This window comes from Muscardinus avellanarius, assembly GCF_963383645.1.
Source record: "Muscardinus avellanarius genome assembly, chromosome: 17".
In the NCBI taxonomy this organism is placed as follows: Eukaryota; Metazoa; Chordata; class Mammalia; order Rodentia; family Gliridae; genus Muscardinus; species Muscardinus avellanarius.
This window is the reverse complement of record NC_137803.1, coordinates 63263823-63288643: the sequence shown is the minus strand read 5'-3', so window position 1 is coordinate 63288643 and position 24821 is coordinate 63263823. Positions and strand designations below refer to the sequence as shown.

The window sequence follows — 24821 nt, the reverse complement described above, 5'->3', positions numbered from 1 at the left end:
CCTCAAATGGAAGAGGGCCTGGCTCCATGTGTCCTCTTGCATTTGAGGATATGTGTCCCTGGCACCACACAGACCAAAGAATTAAAGATGTTTTGAAGTCTAAATTTTATTTTAAGTGTTTTAAAATTAAAATATTAGTGGACTTTATTTGGGTTTCAAGGTGAATAATGGACCCAAAATTTAAGCAGCCATCCAGTATTAAAACTAGTTATTTGCGTTGTTATACTTTCAGGTTACTAAGGGTGTAGACATAATGACTTACCTTTCACAGACACCATTTCAGGGTAGGTTCTGTATGCTCAGTCTTTGAAGATGCTATCAAAACACTGCTACATAAAGTTACCGTTGAGATTTATTATTTACCTCTGAACTATACCCTCGGCCCTATTTTATTTTTATTTTGAAACAGTCTCACTATGTTGATGAGATCTTCACTGCTCTGAAGTAGGCCTCAAACCTGGGATCCTCCTGTCTCAGCTTCCCAGGCATGTGCCACCACACCCAGTAAGATCTTTATTTTCTTTGCAGTACTGGAGATGGAACCCAGCGTCATTTTACCTCCACGTTAAACCCCCAGCCCTATTTTTTATGCTTTATTTGGAAACGGTCTCACTGAGTTGCGAAGGGCCTCACTAAATAGCTGAGGCTGTCCGGGAACCGTGATCCTCTATTCTCAGCCTCCCAAATGCTGGGATTACAAGCATGCCCGCCATGCCTAGCTTCAGTGAGATTTTTTTTTTTTTTTTTTTTTTTTTTTTTTTTTTGTGGTGGTACTAGGGGCGGAACCCAGGGGCTTTCTACCTCTGGGCTATACTCCCAGACCTATTTTATACTATATTTGGAAACAGGGTCTCACTAAGTTGCTGACAGCCTCACTAAGTAGCTGAGGCTGGCTTCGAACCTGTGTGATCCTCCTGTCTCAGCCTCCCAAGCGCGGGGATGACAAGCGTGCCCCCCACGCCTGGCCAGTGAGATCATTTTTCAATGACGGCTCGGTCTTTTGATAGTGACTCTTGGTTTATGCTTTGATATTCACCTTTTTAACTTGTTTTTACCTTGCCTCGTGCCTTGTTCTGTTTGTTTAGCTACCGAGGAGGTTCTGCTGTGAAGAGCCATGAAGTCCCCGTGTGCTGCCGTGCTCACCCCGGCCATCCTGCTGCTCCTGACGTGGCTGCCCGCGGCACTGAGCTGTAACAAAGCACTCTGTGCTAGTGATGTGAGCAAGTGTCTCATCCAGGTAGGGCTCAGAGCACGCTGCAGAGCAGATGTGCGCACATACGTACCGATAGAGCGTGCGTAAGGCCTGGGCACTGCGTCAGGCTTGAGGGACTGAGCCCGGGTACACTGTGGAGGTTTACTCCTTGTTGTGCATATAAATGAGGCCTGATTTAAGAAGTTCAGTAATGTCAGGTGGGGCGGTGCACACCTACAATCACAGCTACTTAGGAGACTGAGGCAGGAGGATTGCAAGTTTGAGGCCAGCCTGGTCAACTGAGTGAGACCCAGTCCCTAGATAAACTTACTAGCTAGGTGCACACTTGTAACCCCAATACTTGATAGGCTGAGACGGGAGAATCACAGGTTCCAAGCTAGCCTCAGCAACTGAGTGAGGCTGTTAGCAACGTAGCGAGACCTTGTTTCCAAATAAAAACTAAAATACGGCTGGGGGTGTAACTCGGAGGTAGAAGGCGCCTGGGTTCAATCCCCAATAACACACATGCGCACGTGCACTTACATTATTTTGTGGTTTTGTGGTACTAGAGATTGAACCCGGGCATTCTACACCGAACTGCACGCTCAGCCCTTAAGACGGGATCGTGCTAAGGTGCTAAGGCCAGTCTTGAACCCCTTCTCAGCCTCCCAGGTACTAGGGTTCCAAGCACGTGCCACCACTCCAAGCGAGGAGAACCAAGCTTTCCTTTCCTTTGGGGGAGAGGGCTGCAGGGGGGTGAACCTGGCAGCGTTCTACCTCCAGGCTACGTCCCCAGCCTTACTTTACTCTTCATTTGGAAACAGGGCCTCCGAGTTGCTGATATCCTCACTGCTAAGTTGCTGAGGCTGGCTTGGAACATGGCATCCTTCTATCTCACCCTCCCAGGAACTAGGATTACAGGCGTGTGCACTGCACTTGGCGTAGGGGAATCACTTGTAATGTTTTAAGTACTGTTTTTACTTCTGTTAGTGGTTTTTAGCCATATGGCTAAATAATAAGCTTTTTACTCCTTTTTTTTCCCCAGTACTGGGAATGGAACCCAGGGACATTCTACCTCCAGGCTACAATGCCAGCCCTATTATTATTTATTCTTTTCTTTCGTGGTACTGGGGTTCCTGGAAGCCCTTCTACCTCCGGGCTGCACTCCCAGACCTAGTTTATACTTTTTCTTCTTTAGTAACAGGGTCTCTTAAGCCAGCACGGCTGGCTTCGAACCTGTGTGATCCTCCTGTCTCTGCTTCCCAAGCCTGGGGATGACAAGTTGCAAAGGCCCTCACTAAGTAGTTGAGGCTAGTTGCAAACCGCGATCCTCCTGTCTCCGCCTCCCAAGCTTGGGGATTACAAGCGTGCCCACCACGCCTGGCTGTACTACTGTTTTTTAAAATTTATCACATCTAGAGATTATGTGTCTCTACACAATGCCTCTCTGCTATGTAGATCAGGTTACCGCTTTAGGTGTATCTAACAACTTCATAGTTATATCACTGGTTTGACTTTATCTCTTGGTCCTTTCCAGTTTCTATAGTATATTTAAACTTTTTTGTTCTATTAGCTAGGTAAAATATCACTTGATTCTTAATGTATGAGGAGATTAATAGCCTCACATGTGTTTGTTTGTTTGTTTGTTTGTTTGTTTGTTTGTTTATGGCGCTGGGGATTGAACCCCAGGACATTCTACCTCCGATCTACAACCTCAGCCCTATTTTATTTTTTTATTTGAAACAGGGTCTTGCTAGGTGGTTGAGAGTCTCACCACTTGCTGAGGCTGTCCTTGGCCTTGCATTTCTGTCTCAGCCTCCCGAGTACTGGGATTATTACACGTGTGCCCACCACCCCTGGATTACTTTTCCCTTTTTAGATTTTGTTTACTTTCTCTCTCTAGCAATGAGACAGTATAATTAAGTTCTAAGAAGAACAGTGCAGCCAGGTAGGGTGGTACACACCTGTAATCCCAATTTCTTGGGAGGCTGAGGCAGGAGTATCACAAGTTCAAGGCCAGCCTAAGCACCTCAGTGAGACCTTGTCTCAAAATAAAAAGGGCTGAGAATTTAATTCAGTGGTAGAGCATTCTTGGGTTCAATCCCCAGTACCGCCCAAAACAAAACAAAAAGAACAGTGCCTTTCTTTAGGGAACCTAGCAAAGGGAGGGCTTATTGGGGCTGTGGAGGCCTTGAGAGGTCCTAGGAGCCTATTGCTGTCCTACTAAATGTCGTAAAGCTAAGGAATCGGTTTCCCTTGCATTTGTGAGCGCTGCCCTCGGCATTTCTACTTTGGCATGACTTATGGTGGCTGAATTAAATCTGCGGGGAATGGCTGTACGCGCTTGGTCAAGCCAGCCGCAGTGCCGCTGGCCCTCCCTGTCAGCTAGGGCCTGTCAACAGCCCTCCCTTAGCAGGTAAATGTGCAGGTCTGTGTCCCTCATCACCGGCCCTGTGCCACTGTTAGTAGCCACATTCCAGCTTCCCTTCTGTAGGTACTGGATATTCTTTTTGTGTGTGTGTGGTACTGGAGGTAGAAACCAGGGGCTTTTCTACCTCTGGGCTATACGCCCAGACCTATTTTCTACTTTATTTGGAAACAGGGTCTCACTGAGTTGCTGAGAGCCTCACTAAGTAGCTGAGGCTGGCTTTGAACCTGTGCGATCCCAAGCGCTGGGATTACAAGTGTGTGTCACCACGCCCAGCTTGTACTAGATATTCTAAACTGACAGTCAGTAAACTGCCTTTGTGTTATGTGGATATTGACCGGGGTGGGGGGGGTCACAACACTATGCAGATTACGTTTCCTTTTCTTTCTTTCTTTTTTTTTTTTTTTTTTTTTTGGTACTGGGGATGGAACCCAGGGACATTCTACCTCCGAGCTACATCCCCAGCCCCATGTTTTTTAATTCTTTATTTTAAAACAGAGTCTCACTAAGTTGCGGAGGGCCTCACTAAGTAGCTGAGGCTATCCACAAATCGTGATCCTTCAGTCTCAGCCTCCCAAATGATGGGATTACAAGCGTGCGCCACCACACCCAGCTAATTTTATTTTATTTTACTGGTACCTGGGATTGAACCCAGGGTCATCGTACCTCCAAGCTAGGCAACCTCCAGCTTACGCTGTCTATTCCTGTTCTGGATTTTCAATGTCCATGGAGTCAGACAGTGTATTGTCCTTTGTATTTAGTTGCTGTCATTAAGCATGATGTCGTCATGGTTCATGAATGTTGGAGTATGTATTACTAGTTCATGGTTTTATGAGGGGGGTGGTATGGGGGATTTAACCCAGATGTGTTCTACCACTGAGCTATACCCCCAAGCTCTTTTTATCTTTTATTTTGAAACAGGGTCTCACTAAGGTGCTGAGGCTGGCCTTGAATTTGTGATCCTCCTGTGTTGACTCCCAAGTATGGGATTTAAGTGCATACCACTGTGCCTGGCTGATGCTTTGATACTTTCTTATGCTCCCCGCGCTTGGGAGGCTGAGACAGGAGGATCGCACAGATTCGAAGCCAGCCTCAGCTACTTAGTGAAGCTCTCATAAACTTAGTGAGACCCTGTTTCCAAAAAGTATTTAAAAATAGGTCTGGGGTAGTAGCCCAGAGGTAGAAAGCCCCTGGGTTCCACCCCATTACCACTAAAAAAAAAAAAAAAAAAAAAGATAATATTTCACTATATGAATATAGTACACTTTATCCATTTATTAGTTAGTGGATATTTATTTCTCTTTTCGACTGTGGTGAATAAGATTGCTATGAACATTCATGTTTTTGTGTGGATGTTTCTTTTGGGGTTTTTCCCCCGCTGGTAATGGGGATTGAATTGACAACACACACACACACACACACACACACACACACACACACACACACACACACACCAGGGTCTTACATGTGCTAGCCAGTCATTCTACTACTGAGCTACATCCCCAGCCCTGGATGTATCTTCTAATTTCTGTATGTATCTAGAAGTGAAATTGCTAGATCTCATAGTAACTCAATCTTTAATTTTCAGGAACTAAGAATTCTTCAAAGTGCCTGTGCCATTTGACATTCCCATTTAGCTGAATGTGAGGATTCCAGGTTTTCTTCACGCAGCTGTTTTATTATAGCCATCTTATGGCTAATGATATTGAGATCGTTTCATGTGCTTATTGGCTATTTTTTTATATTTTACCATATCTTCACATTTAATAGTAGAAGGAGGTTACATTACAATAAAAAAATAATAGTTAAACACAGTGTGAGTGACTTGCTTCCACTGCGGGCTCCTTCAGACTGGAGTTCCCAGACATTCAGCCAGGTTCCGTGGGACTGAGGATTGAACCCAGGGGCATTCAGCCTCTGAGCTGTATCTCCAGCCCTATTTTGCATTCTTTCTTGTGAAACGGTCTCACTAAGTTGCAGAGGGCCTGAGTAGCTGAGTCTGGCCACGAACCTGCAATCCTCCTGTCTCAGCCTCCCAAATTCTGGGATTACAAGCGTGCTTTGGCATGGGGGTAACCTGACTGTTGTGATGGAACCCAGTTCTGCTCAGTTGAAGAACAGATTGCCTTTGGGTTTCAAATGGTAACTGTTTAACTGGGTTCTAAGACCTCATCTTCAGGGTATTCCCAGATGTGTGGTGGAATTTCATTGTTGTTTTCATTTGCAGCTCCCTGGGCAGATTTTTATATTAAACTTGTGTCGTAATTTCCTGGGACGAAAGTCCATAGCCTTCAAGAAAGCCTCAGAGTGGCTGGCAGCCCTGAGAGGTGAAAGCTTGTGGCTTCATTTTCCGTTACAGCGGGCTGAGTTGTTCACATCCCGCTTCCACGCCCAGCGGAGCGCAGGGCACATCAACATTTCAAATGGTAATAACAGCTTCTCTCTTTAAACTTGCTCTGAACACTGCCGCGGTGACGAGAGGTAGGCGATGAAGTCCTCTACGAAAGACAAAGATGCGGTGCTGTCGCAGCGTACGGGAAGCTCCGTTTCCGTGGTTAGTTTGGTTTACAACATCTGTGCTGTTGAAATGAAGTCCTGTGAGGCTGAGTTGGAACATGTGTTGACTGAGCGGCATGCTCGAGATGACTAAGTCGAAAGCACTTTCCTGGTGCGCCCAGCGAGGTCAGTGTCTTCCCCGCGTGGCTGCAGGCGGTGCGGTCGCTCCTGCCTCTCCACAGGTCGCAGTGCTAAGGGTGGTCCCTATGTAAATATTTATTTTGTGCTCTGACAGGAAAGAAATCTCACTTTAAACATGAAGAAGGTACATTTGTCTTGGTGTGCTTCCTTGCTTACATAAGCAGTGCTTTAGCAGTACTGTTTGGGGGGGGATGACAATACAAGATCTTGCTTTTTTGCAGGATCTGCTTTTATGAAAATAACTTTTAAAATTTGGGCCAATAGTAAGCTGTAGTTAACTTTCCATCATTGAACAAAACATGAGGTAGATGTCCTAAAGGAAGAGCGGAGTAGCGTGGAGGCGCGCGCTGCGACCCCAGCCGGAGGCCGAGGCAGGATCCCGCAATGCCCTTCAAGGCACACCCATGACCTAACTTCCCTCTGCTAGGCCTGCCTTCTTCAAGTGCCACGCCTTCCCATGTGCCATGGGCAGGGACCAAGCCTTCAGCACATTGGCCTTTGGGGAAATATTCATTCAAGATCTAAAATATACCTGAGCCAGGTGTGGTGGTGCACACTTGTAATCCCAGTACTTGGGAGGCTGAAACAGGAGGATGGCAGGTTCACAGCCAGCCTCAGCTACTTAGTGAGGCCCACTGCAACTTGGACCCTGCTTCAAAATAAAGAATAAAAAATAGGGCCAAGAGCCGGGTGTGGTGACGCACGCTTGTAATCCCAGCATTCGGGAAGCTGAGGCAGGAGGATCGCGGTTCACAGACAGCCTCAGCTACTTAGTGAGGCCCTCTGCAACTCAGTGAGACCCTGATTCAAAATATAGAATAAAAAATAGGGGGTGTAGCTCAGAGGTCGAATGTCCCTGGGTTCCATCCCCAGACCCACAAAAAAAAAAAAGAAAAAAAAAAATAGGGCCGAGGTAGAAGGGCCCTGGGTTACATCCCCAGTACCACACACAAAATGAAAATAATACCTGGAAATTTTCAAGGGATATATATATATATATTATTTTTTTGTTTGTTTTTTTGTTTTTTTGTGGTGCTAGGGGTGGAACCCAGAGGTTTTCTACCTTCGGGCTATACTCCCAGACCTATTTCCTATTTTATTTGGAAACAGGGTCTCACCAAGTTGCTGAGAGCCTTACTAAGTAGCTGAGGCTGGCTTCGAACCTGCACAATCCTCCTGTTTCAGCCTCCCAAGTACTGGGATTATAAGAGTGTGTTACCATGTCCAGCCCATATTATTTTAAGAAGCGAAAAAAACTCATATTGTTTTGTAAGTTACCAACTTTTAATTTTTCTAAGATGAATTAGAATTTCAAAATACTTTTTCTTATGAATAATTCTGTTTTATCATTTTTATTTACTATTTTTTCATTTATTTTATTGCGGTACACTCCCAGACCTATTTTACATATATATATTTTTAAATTTGGAAAGAGGGTCTCTTAAGCCAGCAAGGCTGGCTTCGAACCAGCACGATCCTCCTGTCTCTGCCTCCCAAGTGTGGGGATGACAAGCGTGCGCCACCACGCCCGGCAGACAATTCATTCTTCATAGAGGATTCACATCTCTCTGACTGTTGTAAGTGTGCAGTGTAAGATTTTCCTCCACGGTTGATTGGATAGCTACGTAAAGCTTCTGTGTCCTGGCGTTTAGAGATTGCGGTTCCTGTCATATTACAGTCACCTCTGACCCACGTGTTGTGAGGTACATTTTAAACACACAGGCTCTTCCCCTGGATTTCTCATCGCACCAGGTTTTCATGACCTTTCAGCTTTCTAAACGGCTTTCCAAGCTCTCTCTGCATATTCATGCTGATCAAGAAAGGATAGCCCAGAAATAGGAGTTTCAGTTTTCCATTTAGTATGATTTTCAGTTTTTTCCATTATAGAATTATTAAGCACTGTGATTACCAGCCTTTCAAAACATCTAGTAAAACACTTCACACACACAGGATATCTCATTCCCAGCTGTAACACGCAAGAGCAGAGCTGGGAGAGAGAGGCCCCGGCCAGAGACAGGTGTCTACACGGCGGGCTGCGAGCTCGGGAGTCCCCAGCCGTCCCTGTCAGCCTTGACCTGCATGGCCGGGAGCGACCACAGTGCTCCTGGAGCTGCCGGGGAGGCAGAGGAGGCGTTTATTAACTGGCCGGAAAGAATCAGGGCTGGCTTTCCAGCTCTCAGCCAGTGATACCCTTGTACCTCTGCAAGCAGGGATTAGACTGGAGCAACTGCACTTCTGATTATATTAAGTACTCAGAGTCAAGAGGCCTTTGATGAAGCAACCTGAGGAACTTTCTGAATTGAATTACGGGCTCATTCTGAGAAAAGAACAGTTGTCATTGCTGAGGCGCTAAGCTACTGAGAGCATTGATCTTTAGATCTCGAGCAGGACACCTGATTGCATTGAGGATCAGACCCCAGCCGCTTGCTAGTTGAATGATGTTTTGTAAATTTTACAGCTTCGCTTGAGAAATGAGGGCAATGGCTACCTTGATGGGGCTTTATGAGGTTCAGAAGTGACGCACGCAGAATCCTTAGCACGCCGCCTGTGAGTGTGAACTAGAGCCTCTCGGGCCGCTGGGGGAGGCGGTGGACTGCAGATGGGAGGCTTTGAGTCAGTCTTTATTTTAGACTCTGAGCTCTATATTTGCTTTGATCACAGATTCCATTCAGCTGAGCAGTACCAAGTTTAGTCATAGCGAGGTTGGTAAGATATATAAATAATCTAGTCCAAAGAAAATTCTGAATTTCAGCTGCACTGTATTAACTCTTTAAAATCTCTTAAGAGAATTTTTTGTGTGTGTGTGTGTGGTACTGGGGATGGAGTCCAGGGGCATTTTACCTCTGAGCTACACTCCCAGCCCTATTTTTTATTCTTTATTTTGAAGCAGGGTCTCACTGAGTTGGCAAAGGGCCCCACTATGTAGCTGAGGCTGGCCATCAACTGTGATTCTCCAGTCTCAGCCTCCCAAATGCCGGGGTTACAAGTGTGCGCCGCCGTGCCTGGCTCTCTGCAGAGATTTTGAAGCTAGGCATGGTGGCGCATGCTTGTAGTCCCAGTGCTTGGGAGGCTGAGACAGGAGGTCACAGACTTGAGGCAAGCCTGCAGTAACTTAGCTAGACCCAGTTTCAAAAAATAAACACTAGGGCTGTGGGTGTTGCTCAGGTAGAGGGGCCCAGTTCACTCCCCAGCACCACACATGGCAAGTTAAGTAGAGACCGCAAAGCAGCAGTAGTCGGCTAGCACAGCGGGAAGGTGGTGAGGACGCGAGGAGTGGACAAGGTGCGGGATAGGGGTTTAAGAGCGAGCCCGGTTGGGCACAGGGTCAGCATCGTGCTATGTTGGCAGAGGTGTGATCATGAAATGCCCGTGTTCTTTAGATCCAGATAGTCATGACCACTGGTGTGTTAAATGCTTAGGAACTTCCCAGAGTGGGAGGGATTGGGGTTTTCTCCACCCTCAGGCCGCCTCCCACCAGCATATCTCTGTCTTGACTTGAGCCTCTCTAACTATGGAAGATTCGTGTTTGTCCTTGTAACAAGTAGCTTGAAGGAAAAGTTTCCTAAATGTCCTGAAGAAAAGATTCTACTTGATTTACGAAGGGTAATTATTTGCACTTTTCTGTAACCCTGGATTGATTATTGATTGACTGATTGATTGATTGAAGGTAGAAAATTATTCTACCTGGGTTCGATCTGTCCAGTACCAAAAAAAGAAACCAGCAACTCCAAATGTAATTGATGAATCCAGGTTGGGCATAGTGATGCATAACTGGAATCCTAGCGTGCATCCTGCCACGCAACCACAACTGTTTAATGTATGACGGTCAGGAATCTCTGTTCTGTGTGTGTGCATAAGGGGGATACTGGGAATCCAGCCCAGGGCTTCAGGCATGCTAAGGAGTTATGGTAACACTGCATTTCTCCCCAGACCATTTGATTTTATTTTGTATTTATTTTTTATTATCTATTTATATATTTTGGTGGTATTGAAGGTGGAACCCAGAGGCTTTTCTACCTCCAGGCTATACTCCCAGACCTATTTTATATTTAATTGGACACAGGGTCTCACCAAGTTGCTGAGAGCCTCACTCGGTAAGCTGAGGCTGGCTTCGAACCCGGATCCTCCTGTCTCAGCCTCCCAAGCGCGGGGATGACAAGCGTGCGCCACCACGCCTGGATGTATCTATTTATTTTGTGATACTAGGGATTGAACCCAAAGGCTGCTACCACTGAGCTATGCCCCACCCCTTTTTATTTTGAAGCACGTTGTCTGGCTGCCCAGGCTGGCCAGCTGGCAGTCCTCTTGAGCAGCGCGCTGGGAGTGCAGGCGTGGGCCGCCGCACCAGCCCAGATTAGTGCTCTGTAAAAGATGATCTTACACTTTACATGCTGAGAAACCACAGCTCCCGCTACAAATTGGCTGTTCCTCTAGACGGATTTGCACAATGGATTTAATAACTGACAAATAGGTTTTGTTTGTGTACTGCTTGTTGTAATGAATTGTGTGTGGCGAATTATGTGTTATGTGGTGAATTATGTGCTATGGGCTATAAATAAGTTTTCTTTGTTTAAAAGTGAGATGAAACCTTAATAATATATGATCACTAAATATGTCCAAAAGAAAAAAAAATTTGCCCGACATTGTAGCTGTTCTATACATAATGATGTTAAATAATGATCTGTCAAAAATAAATAGAGCCGGGCGTGGTGGGCACACTTGGAATCCCAGCATTCGGGAGGCTGAGACCAGAGGATCGCGGTTCCCAGGCAGCCTCAGCTGCTTAGTGAGGCCCTCCGCAACTCAGTGAGACCCTGTTGCAAAATAAAGAATAAAAAACAAGGCTGGGTATAACTCGGAGGTAGAATGCCCTGGGTTCCATCCCCAGTACTGCAAATAATAACAATAATAATAATAATAATAACAACAACAACAACAATAATAATAATAATAACAATAATAATACATAAATACTATAAATGCAGACATTGTGGGGGTTTTTTTATTAGAAAGTGATGCTTTGGGCTGTGGCTCTCAGGAATTCCCGCCTCAGGCATCTCTCTGCTCTCTAGGAGCTCTGCCAGTGCCGGCCTGGTGACGGGAACTGCTCCTGCTGCAAGGACTGCATGCTGTGTCTCGGGGCCCTGTGGGACGAGTGCTGCGACTGTGTGGGTAAGTGAGAGGCCACACGCTGTTTCTCACCACGAATTTTTAACTCAAGAAACCTTAAAAAAGTGACAGCTAGGTGCATCTTTTTGAGATCTGGAAGTCACCTAATGCTAAAGTAGTCGTAGCTGACCTTTTTTTGGTACCAGGAATTAAACCCAGGGGCATTCTGTCTCAGGTCCACCCCATCCCCAGCCCAGTTTTATCTTTGTTTTAAAACAAGGTCTCTTGCTGGGCATGGTGGCGCATGCTGGTAATCCCCGCGCTTGGGAGGCCGAGACAGGAGGATCGCACAGGTTCGAAGCCAGCCTCAGCTACTTAGTGAGGCTCTCAGCAACTTAGTGAGACCCTGTTTCCAAATAAAGTATAAAAAATAGGTCTGGGAGTATAGCCCGGAGGTAGAAAGCCCCTCTCTGGGTTCCACCCCAGTACCACCAAAAAATTTAAAAAATAAAATAAAATAAAATAAAACAGGGTCTTACTAGGTTACTCAGAGTCTCACGCCTTGCTGCAGCCATCCTCAAATCTGCAGTCGTCCTGTCTCAACCTCCTAAGTACTACGATTATAGGCATGTATCACCATGCCTAGCTTCCTCCAGACCTTTTTTAGCTTTAATTTTGAAACAGGATCTCACTAGGTTAGTACTGGGATTACAGGCCTGGACCACCATTTTTTTTACTACTGGAAATTGAACCCAGGGCATTCTACCTCCAAACTATACCCCCAGGCTACCTACCTACCTACCCACCCATCTATTATTTGTATATTTATTTATTTTTTGGAACAGGGTATACTAAGTTGCTGAGACTGGTCTCAGACTTGAGATCCTCCTGTCTGGCCTCCCATGTATAGGATTACAGATGTGTGCCAATGCCCTGCCAAGTACAAATTTAAAAAACGTTATTTTGGGGCTGTGGGTATAGTTCAGTGGTAGAATATTTGCCAGATATGCATGAGGCCCTGGGTTCATTCCCTGGTACTTTAAAAAAAAAAAAAAAAAGAAGAAGAAGGAATGCTATTTTATTAACCTGTGATACATTAAAAATAGTTCCTGGGGGTCGGTGCTCCGGCAGTGCCGGGAGCCTGTGCTGGCCCCTCACGGGGAGAAGGATGCAGGTGCTTTGACACTGAGGAGCCTCTAGCTTGGTCTTCACGTCTCTCTCCCTCTGAGGCCTGCAGTTTCCAGGGAGCAGTCTTCCCGCTTCCTGCCTGGGTGGGGCCAGGGTGTGGGGAGTCCCTGCCCAGCGCAGAAGCTCTGGACCTGCAGGCCGGTCCCGGTAGTCAGCGGACGTCCTTTAACTTTTTTGCTTGTTTTTTTTTCCATCCTCTTCCCCGCCCTGTGCAGCTCCAAAAACTGTGTTTTCAGCTGGGCATGTTTCTGAAATCCCAGTACTTTGGAGACCAAGACAGGTGGGTCACAGATGGGAGGCCCGCCTAAGCAATTTAGCAAGACCCTGTTTCAAAGTTAAAAATAAAAGGCTGGGGATTTAGCTTGGAGGTAGAACCCCCACCAGGTTCAGTCTCCAGCACCCCCATGAAAAGAAAAAATTCACTACAGAACAGCAAGGAAACATAATTTTGGGGGTTTTTTGGTGCTGGTGATTGAACCCAGGGGGCATTCTACGTCTAAGCTACACCCCCAGCCCTTTTATTTTGAAACAGGGTCTCACTGCGTAGATGAGAATCTCACTACTTGCTAAGGCTGTTCTTGAGCTTGTGGTCCTCCTTTTTCAGCCTCCCAAGTACTGGGATTACAAACATGCACCATCATATCCAGCTACACTCCCAGCCCTTTTTGTTTTTTATTTTGAAAATATGGTCTTGCTCTGTTGCTGAGGTCTTGCCAAGTTGTGGAGGCTGGCCTCAGCTCCTGTGGCTTTTGGATCCTAGATCTCTTGTGTTGGTGAAGGTGTTTGTTTTCACTGCTTTTACTTTTCCAGTTGTGCAGTACACAGAACTAGAAAGCACGGTTGGCCGCCATGTGCCTGCGGCTCTGCCGGAGCGGCCATTACCTGTCACCGAGACGCCGAGTTCATCTGTTTCCGTGCACCCTCCCTACTGTTCAGCTGGGGTACTAGAAAGTCAATTGTTTCACAATACCCCAAAATATGTTAGTTATGCATCTCAAAAAAAGAATTTTTAGCAAGTGTCATGATACCTGTCTGTAATCTCTGTACTTGGAAGGCTGAGACAGAAGGATTTTAGCCTCAGCATCTTATGACTGTGTCAGTTGACTGAGGTGGGTGCATTTAAAACCGCCATCAGTGGGGGAGGTCAGGAACTGAAAGGGTCAGAGTATATTGGGTGCATCTTCAGTATAGATACTGACACTGTCAGGAATCACTCGGGTGCCAGGTATGGTGGCGCATGTGTATAATCCAGTACTTGGGAGGCTGAGACAAGAGGATTGCAGGTTTGATGCCAGCCTCTCAGCAGTTGGGCCAGTTCCTAAAGAATTTAGTAAGACCCAGTTTCAAAATTAAAAAAATTATAAAAATATAAAGGGCTGGGCATGTAGCTCAGAGGTAGAATACCCCTGGGTTCGGTTTCTAATAACACACACACACCAGACACAGAGCCTAGCATGGTGACTCGTGCCTGTAATCCTGGTACTCGGGGGGCTGAGATAGCAGGATTGCAGGTTCAGGGAGGCCTCGGCAGGTAGCAGGACTCTCAGCAACCTAGCAAGAGCCTGTTTCAAAACAAAAAATAAAGGAGGTTGACGGTGTAGCTCAAAGGTAGAATGACCCTGGGTTCAATCCCCAGTACCACAAAATGGGGTGGGGGGAGAAGGCAACAACTAGGAGAATAATCACAAAGGTCTAGTGACGAAAACTGGGAAAGGGTCAGTTAGGAGGCATTAAAGCCGGGCATGGCAGCACGCACCTGTAATCCCAGCCCTTGGGAGACTGAGACGGGAGGATCGCAGGTGCGAGGACCTCCGCAGCAGCATCGCGGGACTCAAACCCAGGGAGGCCATTTCAGAACAACAGGGCTGGGGTAGCTCAAGGCAGAACGCCTGGCTAGCCCCCACGCAGGTGTAGACAAAGTGAAAACACTTTCAGACAAGAACTCAAAGATTCCTTCTCACACCAGTCATTAAAAGTAGAATAGATACGCAGCCAAACGTGTTAGGGCAGAAAGGCAAGGCGCTCAGTTGGAGGAGGGCCGGTCGGGGCGGCGGCCGTGAGCCTGGGCGGCCTCAAGCATGGAGTGGGAGCACAGTGACTTCACCACAGGACAGCCCTTACTGTGTGGTCCACGAGAAAGGACATTCCAAGCGTGGAAAACAAGAACCAAGAAAATAACTGTCCATACAGGAATTAAATATGTAAGTTCATTTTTACGATGAAAGTCCTCAAATATGCCAGGCGTGGTGGCGCACTCCTATAATCCCAGTACTTGGGAGGCTGAGACCAGAGGATCACTGTTTGAGGACAACCTCAGCAATGTAGTGAGACTCAGCCACCTAGTGAGGCTCTGTTTAAAAACAACAAGAAAAGGGTTGGGGATGTGGCTCAGAGGTAGAATGCCCCTGGGTTCAACCCCCAGTTCTAAATGATAATAATGATCTTCAAATACACACAAAAGAGGAGAGAATTACACAATAAACTCCAGTTTATTCATCATCTACATTCAGCAGTAATCAAGGACATGCCACATTTGCTTAACCATTTTCCCCCTTTTCTCTGCTGAAATACTTAAAAGCAAGTTAAAGTGGGCGTGGTGGTGCATGTCTATTGTCTCAGTACTTGGGAGACTAAGACAGGAGGATTGCGGGTTCACGGCCAGCCTCGGCAACCTCATGAGGCCCTCAGCAACTTAGTGAGACCCTGTTTCAAAATAAAAAATAAAAGCTGGAAGCTGGGCATAGTGGCGCACACTTGTAATCCCTACACTTGGGAGGCGGAGACAGGAGGATCGCGCAGGTTCGAAGCCAGCCTCGCTGGCTTAAGCAACCCTGTTTCCAAATAAAAATATAAAAAATAGGTCTGGGAGTGTAGCCCGGAGGTAGAAGGGTTTCCAGGAACCCCAGTACCACCAAAAAATAAATAAATAAATAAATAAAGCTGGGCATGGAGGCGCATGCTTGTAATCCTAGCATTTGGGAAGCTGAGACTGGAGGATTGCAGTTTGTGGACAGCCTCAGCTACTTAGACTCTCTGCAACTCAGTGAGACCCTGTTTCAAAATAAAGAATAAAAAATAGGGCAGGGGGTATAGCTCGGAGGTCAAATGCCTCTGGGTTCCATCCACAGACCCGAAAAAAAAAAAAAAAAATTGGGCTGGGGGTGTTGCTCAGAGGTAGAATGCCCCTGGATTCCATCCCCAGTACCGCAAAAAAAAGTAAATTAAATAAATAAATAAATAATAATAAAATATGGCTGAGTGGTAGCTCAGTGGTAGAATGCTCCTGGGTTCAGCCCCCAGTACCTTCCCCCAACACACACGCACACACTCAGAGCAAATAATTTTTATCCCTATCTTCTATCTTCTACAATGTCAATCTCTAAAGAATATGAACATGTCCTTTTTTAACTGTGATGCCATTATACCTGATAAAGTTAACATTCATTTCCTGGTATCATCTAAGACTCACCCTGTGATTGGGTTTCTCAGGTACCTCAGACATGTGTTTTCATGCTTAAATTTGACCAGGTTGATTCCAGGGAGGTCCTTGTGTTGCACCTGGCTGTCTTCACTTGACATGCTGAGGACACTGGTAAGCTCTAGAAGGCCACACATCCGGGACGGGCTGCTCCCTGTGGCCCCTTTGAGGGCGCTTCCATCCTTCTGTATTTCCAGCAATCTGAAGCTGCCTCTAAGATTCAGGTTTACTATTTCTTGGCAAGAAGGCTTCACGGGTGTGCTGTATGAATGTGGCATGGTTTTCAATATTTTATGGAGTCCTAGGAAAAGGCCATTTTATTTTGAAATCAGAAAGATTGTCCTTTGATAAAAATGATGTTGAATATGTAAATCTTACCCTTTATTGTTGTTTTGAGTACTGGATATTGAACCCAGAGGCATCTACCTCTGAGCTACACCCCAGGCCCACTGTACTTACTTGGCAACAGGGTCTTGCTAGGTTGATGCGAGTCTCACTACTTGTGAGCTGTCCTTGACACTACGATCCTCCTGTCTCAGCCTCCCAAGTACTGGGACTACAGGCGTGTGCCGTCACGTCCAGCTAAATCCTACCTTTTCTATGGTGAGGAATATTCAGAAGGCCCTGTTAGGATAAGTACTGTTGAGGAGTTTGCAACTTAGAATGACATATACAAAGATGATTCATTGTGCATTTGTAGCAGAAACTAGCTATCAAGTCTGTCCATGTAAGTGGGGCGTCAAGATACACACCTGCACTCCCAGGCCTTGGAAGGCTGAGGCAGGAGGATGCAGGATGGGGGGCAGCCTCAGCAAAGTAACAGGACCCAGCAAACTAGAGCCCTCGTGTGAGGACAAACACGAAACGGGTGGGAGTGTAGCTCAGAGGTAGAGAAGCCCTGGGCTCCGTCCCAGCATAGCACACACAAAACGTTTGTCAGCACAGAAGTTAGAAATTGGGTGGGGAAAGTGGGGACGGCCCTAGTATCCTCTTAATTGGGTGGGGAAAGTGGGGACGGCCCTAGTATCCTCTTAATTGGGTGGGGAAAGTGGGGACGGCCCTAGTATCCTCTTAATTGGGAGATTAAGAGAAGAATGAAATTAGAGGTGTGAGTGTGTTAGATTATAAAGGAGAGCCAGGCATGGGGGCGCACGCTTGTGATCCCAGCATTCGGAAGGCTGAGACAGGGATCACGGTTCGGGGGCAGCCGCAGCTACCCAGTGAGGCCCTTTGCAGCTCAGTGAGACTCTGTTTAAAACTAAAGAATAAAAATAATAGGGCTGGGGATGTAGTTTGGAGGTAGAATGCCCCTGGGTTCCATCCCCAGTACTGAAAGAAAAAAAAAAATTCTGAAGGAGACTCGCTGCAGGTTGGAGGCCGTGACTGTGGGAAGCAGGGAGGGCACTGCACGTGCAGCCTCTCAGCCGCAGAGCAGAGGCTGCGCTCATGGCGTCTGGTGCCGGAAGATGTTTTCACTCTGCTTAAGTCATTTTCATTTAAATTATAGAGGTAGCCGGGCGTGGTGGCGCACGCTTGTAATCCCCACGCTTGGGAGGCAGAGACAGGAGGATCGCGTAGGTTCGAAGCCAGCCGCACGCGCTGGCTTAGGAGACCCTGTTTCCAAATAAAAATATAAAAATAGGTCTGGGAGTGTAGCCCGGAGGTAGAAGGGCTTCCAGGAACCCCAGTACCACAAAAAAAAAGAAAAGAAAAAAAATCTAAATTATAGAGGTAACTACCAGAAAAACTGGGGCAGGCGTGGGGGAATGGGAAGGTTTGGTGCTTTTTGCTGTAACCACTTCCCAACAAGTAGTAGTGGTAGTAGTTACTAAAGTAATAACTTTTTCCCTTCTTTGACTTAAGTTCTACACTAAAATGTGTTTTGTTAAGTAGATTGCTCTTCACTGTCTCCTTGTTTTTCACGTGCATGGTGGCAGTGGCCAGAATTATAGCAGAGAGATTCTTTGTGCTCCCCAGCTGTAGACCGAGTGTGGTAGTGAATTTGGCCTGCTGACTGAGAAACGGCGCCTAACTTGTGTCACGTAAGGATTGAGGTGTGTGTGGTCCAGCTGCTGTTGCTCGTCCTAATGTTTGTCCTTTCTGTCACTCACAGAACCTGTTTCTTTAGCATTTTATTTATTTTGGCAGCACTGGAGGTTGAACCCAGGGCATTCTACCCCCGAGATACAGAAGCCCTTCTACCTCCGGGCTACACTCCCAGACCTATTTTATACTTTTTTATTTGGAAACAGGGTCTCCTAAGCCAGTGCGTGCGGCTGGCTTCAAACCTACGTGATCCTCCTGTCTGCCTCCCAAGCGCAGGGATTACAAGCGTGCGCCACCACGCCTGGCTTATTTCTTATTTTGAAAATAGGGCCTCACCAAATTGTGGAGGGCCTCACTAAGTAGCTGAAGCTGGCTATGAACCTGTGATCTTCCTGTCTCAGCCTCCCAAGCGCGGGGATTACAAGTCTGTGCCATTAGGCCTAACTTCTTTAACATTTTAAGTATAATTAGTCTTTAAATTTCTGTGTAACTTAAAGTATCATAGTATCTAAAGAGAAGACAGCTCCCAGAGCGCTCTGCGATGGCATGCTGCCGCAGAAGGTAGAGTCCCAGGCTGCTTACAGGAGAATGCTTAAAGCTGAAACTACGTGGAAGAAATGCATGCCCGTGTAGGTTACCACTTCAACAAAAAAGATGGCTTTTATTCCTTCTCACTGGTAACTCTAGCCAGAAACGCACCATGGTTCAGACATGATGGACAGTTAGCATCCCAGGGCTCTCACAGGGCTTGTTTCCCTCCGGAGCAGGCAGCGCACGGCACGGAAGGGTCGGGTTCATAGTAGCTTGGGCCTAAAAGAACGCACAATTTGAGGAGCTCCGGCAGAGAGCTGAGAGTCTCATAACCCTAATAAGGCAGATGAAAATCTGACACCATGGAGAGACATTATGTGGCAAGCATTTATTTTAAAATGCTGCTTTAGATTATTACAGCGTGGGTTATTAGGAATTACAGTGGGTATGAAAACGAGGCTGGGCTGGGCTTCTGGCTCCAGTGCTAGGTTATGTAATGTTGGGACCGCTTCCTCGTGACTTGATCATTCAGCCACGGCTCTGCTGTACGTCTCCAGAGTCAGAGGGCTCGGAGCGCTCCATGAAGCACATGCACAGTTCTGTTTACCTTCTCGGCTCTTGCCAAGTTCTTCAAACTAACAAACTGGAAACAACTGAGATACTTTTCTTTTTCCATGGATTTATAAAATTTAGGAATTTACAAATTTGGTTTTTCAAACTTAACCCAAGGAAGACATGAACCTTTGTGTTAAACCTGAAGGATGCTAAACAAAAATGAAACAAATTCAGCTTTCCTGTGTGGGGGGTCGGTTCTACCTCTAAGCTACACCCCAGCCCTATTTTGGGGGGGCGGTGGTACTAGGGATGGAACCCAGAGGCCTTCTACCTCTGGGCCATACTCCCAGACCTATTTTCTATTTTATTTGGAAACAGGGTCTCACTGAGTTGCTGAGAGCCTCACTAAGTAGCTGAGGCTGCCTTCAAACCTGTGCGATCCTCCTGTCCCAGCCTCCCAAGTGCAGGGATTACAAGCGTGTGCCACCACGCCTGGCTATGTTTTAGTGTTTTGTTTTGTGTGTTTTGTGGGGTTTTTTTTTTGGTGGTACTGGGGTTCCTGGAAGCCCTTCTCCCTCCGGGCTACACTCCCAGACCTATTTCATATTTTTTTATTTGGAAACAGGGTCTCTTAAGCCAGCGAGGCTGGCTCCGAACCAGCCTGATCCTCCTGTCTCCGCCTCCCAAGCGCGGGGATTACAAGCATGCGCCACCACACCTGGCGTTATGTTTTAGTTTTGAAATAAGGTCTCACTAAGTTACTAAAGCTGCCCTCAAACCTGCAATCCTCCTTCCCCACCTCCCAAGAATTGGGATTGCAGGTGTGTGCCTCTCGGGCTCTCACCGTTCCTCAGTGCTCAGTGTGTGTGGCCGTGGGAACCTCCAGACGGCCTCCTGTGTCTCCGTCAGTCTGTTACTCCCTGAGGCTTTCCTACTCTGTCTCACTCGGAAGTGCTGCTGGCTCGCTGGGACCTGCGCTGCCCACCCCGGAACCACCTTTCTCCAAGAAGCTCGGGTCTCTCCTCATGGAGGATAGGTCTTTAGAAACAGATCTGGTCGTTGGTGCTTAAGGCTGTGAGTAGTTACCATCACTTCTAGACCCTTTCAAATAAACTAGGAAAACACCAACCCCTAATGTTAGAAGTCACAGTTTTGTGTGTTGGACTCTGCTCACAGGACAGTAGCTAACAAACCCCAGTGTTACCAGCACTGAAGGAATGACTGTGTTCTTTGCCTCCACAGGGATGTGTAACCCTCGAAATTACAGCGACACGCCCCCCACCTCCAAGAGCACGGTGGAGGAGCTGCACGAGCCCATCCCCTCTCTGTTCCGGGCCCTCACGGAGGGCGACACCCAGCTCCACTGGAACATCGTCTCCTTCCCTGTTGCAGAGGAACTTTCACATCATGAAAACCTGGTTTCGTTTTTGGAAACGGTGAATCAGCCCCACCACCAGAATGTGTCTGTTCCCAGCAACAATGTGCATGCGCCTTATTCCAGCGACAAAGGTAACTGCAGAACTTGACTTTTTCTCCTCCGCCGGATCTGTTCCCTTGGGCTGTTAAGAGTATCTTTTGAAAGCCGGGCATGGTGGCGCATGCTCGGGAGACTGAGACAGGAGGATCGTGGTTCACGGACAGCCTCAGCTACTTAGTGAGGCCCTCTTCAACTCAGTGAGACCCTGTTTCAAAATAAAGAATCAAAATAGGGCTGGGGGTGTAGCTCGAAGGTAGAATGCCCCTGGGTTCCATCCCCAGTGCCGCAAAAAAAAAAAAAAAAAAAAAGTATTTTTTGAGCTGGGTGTTGTAGTACAAACCTGTAATCCCAGTACTAGGGAAGCTGAGACAGGATTGCCGGTTCCAGGACAGCCTCAGCAACCCTGCAAGACCCTGTTTCAAAAACAGGGGGGTGGAGGCCGGGGTGTAGCTCAGAGATAGAATACCCCAGGTTCAGTCCCCAGTGACACACGTGTGCACGCGCATGCACAGTTTTTTCTTCAGTGGCCCTTTTGTGTTGAATTTAAATAGTCTCAAGGAAAGTTTATATTTTACTAAAAGATCCCAGAGTAGGTAAGGAGATGTGTCAGTACAGTTGAGAAAGTAGTCCCTGTCCCCAGTTCTGGGCTGTATTGGTGTGAGGCTTTAACATTCTTTTCACAAAAGACAACCGTGTGTTTACCTAGTGCAGCACTGCTAGCTGTCAGGGAACATTCAGTGTCCCTGTATACTAGTACTCAAGAGGCCAGGAGAGGGGAGCCAAAGCAAGACAGAATAGATAGTGTATGCCTGCAGTCGTAGTGCTTAGGCTGAGACAGGACGGTCTCGAGTGTGAAGCCAGCCTCTGGAACTTAGCAAGGCCTCAGGAACTTACCGTTTCAAAATAAAGCAGGCTGATTTAGCTCAGTAGTAAAACATCGCTGGGTTCAATCCCACTGCCAAAAATCAAAACGGAGCTAACTTTCTGGAACCACGTCGGGCTGCAGACACTGCGCACATCCCAAGTGCACATTCTCTTCTTAGTTGGTATCACAGACGCCTCGTTTTCAGACAGAACTCAGCCTCAGCCACTTCTCTCCACATGGGCACTCTTGGTCACTAGGGGACAGAGTCAAAAAACGACTCACACAAATCTGAGAAGCATATTAAAGAACATTTTAGTAAAAAATAAAAACTGCGTTTGGTGCCTGGGAGGCTGAGACAGGAGGATCACAGGTTCAAGGCCAGCTTCAGCATCTTGGCAAGACTGTTGTTCAAAAACTGTAAAAAGGGCTGGGTGTGTAGCTCAGAAGTAGAATGCCTCTGGATTCCATCCCCAGGACCAAAGAAGTATAAGAAAAGAAAATATACAGAACATTTTAGGCAAGTCCTAGTGTGATTTTGAAATGTAAAGCCTTTGATATTCCATTAAGAGGCACCACACAGTCTTACTGTAGAAGAGTCCAGCAATTACAGAAGTTGCAGTTTGTCTGGAAACAGGAGGCAGTTAGCGCGCTCTTTCCTGCTCGGCTGTTAGCTGCGCTCGCCAGTACGGTCTTGACCACACAGACCAGGGGAGTTAGACCTCATGGTGAACGCAAAACAGCTTTTGTCCAGTTACAGAGTAGGATCCTCATTTCTTTTGAGATTAAAGTACTTTGTAAGACAAACTCTGGTTTTGGAAAACATGATGATCACATGGGAGGTGGCGTGTTTTGCTGCCATCTGCCCACTATTAAAATGTAACTAGCCAGCATCAGGATTAAATAATAACTCCTAAATTTTGCTGAACAGAACCCCAAGTACAATAACAAAAAAAGAAATAATGTATTTTGTTTTTGTAACGGTAGGAATAGAACTCAGGAGCATTCCACCTCCGAGCTTCACCTCCAGCCCTGTTTTATTTTTTGTTTTGATACAGGGTCTTGCTAGGTTTATGAGGTTGTCCTTGACCCTGCAATCCTGTCTCAGCCTCCCAACTTACAGGCATGTGTCACTACTCCCGGCTAAAAATTATTATTGTTATTATTTATTTTTTTGGCATGCACCACCATGCCCTGCTAGAAGTCATTACTAATAAGACTATGCTGGGCGTGGTGGTGCACACTTGTAATCCCAATATTTGGGAGGCTGAGACAGGAGGATCGCAGGTTCGAAGCCAGCTTCAGCAGCTGAGGGAGGCTCTCAGCAGCTTAGGGAGACCCTGTTTCCAAATAAAGTATAAAATAGAGCTGAGGGTATAGCCCAGAGGTAGAATGCCCCTGAGTTCCATCCTCAGTGCCACAAAAAGAAAAAAGACAAGCACAGCCAAGGGCTAGAGATGTGTCTCGGTGGCAGAGCACTTGCCTAGCATGTGTGAGACCCGGGGTCAATCCCCAGCACCACAGAAGCAAAAGCACAGCAGCAGCAGCAAAGCCCACACACAGCTCTGCAGCACAGCAGATAGTTTTGTTTTTGTTTTAGTAGTTTGCCGTTTGGAATGAACTCAGTGCTTCACACGTAGTGGGTAGTCACTCGACCGCTGAGCTGTATTCCAGCTCTTTTTATTTTGTGACAGGTTTCCCCATCTGCCCAGACTGACCTTGCACATTGGTCCTCCTGTCTCAGCCTCCCAGGCCGCTGGCACGACAGGTACCCACCGCCAGATGTTCCACCTATGAACGCCCCTCTCTTTGGAGTTGGAGTTGCTGAATCTGGCCCCATGCTGGCGGCCTCCTTTCTCAGCCTCCCAGCGGGATGCAGGTGTGCACCACCACACCTGGCTGCAGAGTTTTTAAGCCAGGACAGAGTCTGACCAAGGAGTGGAAGGATTTGCACAGTAATTAGCAAATGCAGATCTTTTTTCTGTAGCTGCTCTTTGTCCCGTGCAGCTGGCAGTAATAGAATAAGACAGGTGGCAGGTGCCGCGGAGCGAGCGGTAAGGCGCTGCCGCTCTGCACCTGGCAATCGGAACGCTTGTTTTCCAGAGCACATGTGCACAGTGGTCTACTTTGACGACTGCATGTCCATCCACCAGTGTAAGATCTCCTGTGAGTCCATGGGCGCCTCCAAGTACCGCTGGTTCCACAACGCCTGCTGCGAGTGCGTCGGGCCGGAGTGCATCGACTACGGGAGTAAAACCGTCAAGTGTATGAACTGTATGTTCTAAAGAAGGAAACAGGCAGGGAGCGAGGCAGGTGGGTCCGGCGTGCCGGTGCTGGGTGCTTGAGAAAGCGCGCACTCCGAGAATGCGGAGACTCGGAACGGGTGCCGGGATGTGAATGCTTCCACGGCACCGCTGCTCCGGCTCACTTTGTCGCCACGCTCCTTCTCTGAACACATCTACCGCTTTGGCACAGGGAGCAGGTGCACAGGGCTTGAAGGGCCTGCAGCGTCAGCGTGAAGTGCTGCCCAAGGTCTCTGGCCGCCCCCTGCTCCCAGGATGCTCCTGGCGCTCCCTTCTGCCCTGGGCCTGTGCGCTCACCTGCTCCGCCCACAGCGCAGGTCCTGAGGATTCACAGCAAGCACACAAAGGCTCAGTTTCAAACCTTTTTTCATTGGTTTTAGAAAATAAATGTGAGCCAGGCGTTGTGGCGCACGCTTGTAATCCCCGCACTTGGGAGGCTGAGACAGGAGGATCGCACAGGTTCGAAGCCAGCCTCAGCTATTTAGCGAGGCTCTCGGAACATAGTGAGACCCTGTTTCCAAATAAAGTCTAAAAAATAGGTCTGGGAGTATAGCCCGGAGGTAGAAAGCCCCTGGATTCCACCCCCAGTACCGAAAAAAGAAAAGAAAAGAAAAGAAATGTGTCCTCGATTCTGTGATTGAAACTCTTTGAATAGTAGATTCCATCCTACCTTAACAGCCCGCTGCTTTCGGCCTAGTGCCCCCTTCTCTCCGTTGCCTACCTGAGTCCTGGTGCACGCAGTGAGGGCGCCTTCACCAAGGTCTTCAGCAAGTACCCACTGAGAGGGCGGTGACTGCACCCCTCAGGTGCAGGGGAATTGCTGCCAAGCCACACCCCTCCCGAGCAGCAGGGAGCAGCAGGGGGCCGGGAGCCTAAGGCTGCGCCAGGCCTCGCCAAAGGGCGTGCCAAAGGGCGTCCCAGGAGGGACCGAGGAGTTGGCCTGGGAGGAGCGGGG

The 24821-nt window shown here is 47.5% G+C and overlaps 1 protein-coding gene across 1 annotated transcript; it reads left to right on the top strand.

The window, feature by feature from the left end:
- Positions 1-1114: 1114 nt before the first annotated feature.
- TWSG1 (twisted gastrulation BMP signaling modulator 1) lies at positions 1115-23848 on the top strand (the record flags this gene model as incomplete). Its single annotated transcript, XM_080714292.1, has 4 exons — positions 1115-1237; positions 11390-11489; positions 20467-20733; positions 23667-23848. 4 exons carry the CDS (start codon positions 1115-1117, stop codon positions 23846-23848), a joined length of 672 nt encoding a protein of 223 aa, XP_080570418.1.
- Between the last annotated feature and the right edge of the window lie 973 nt (positions 23849-24821).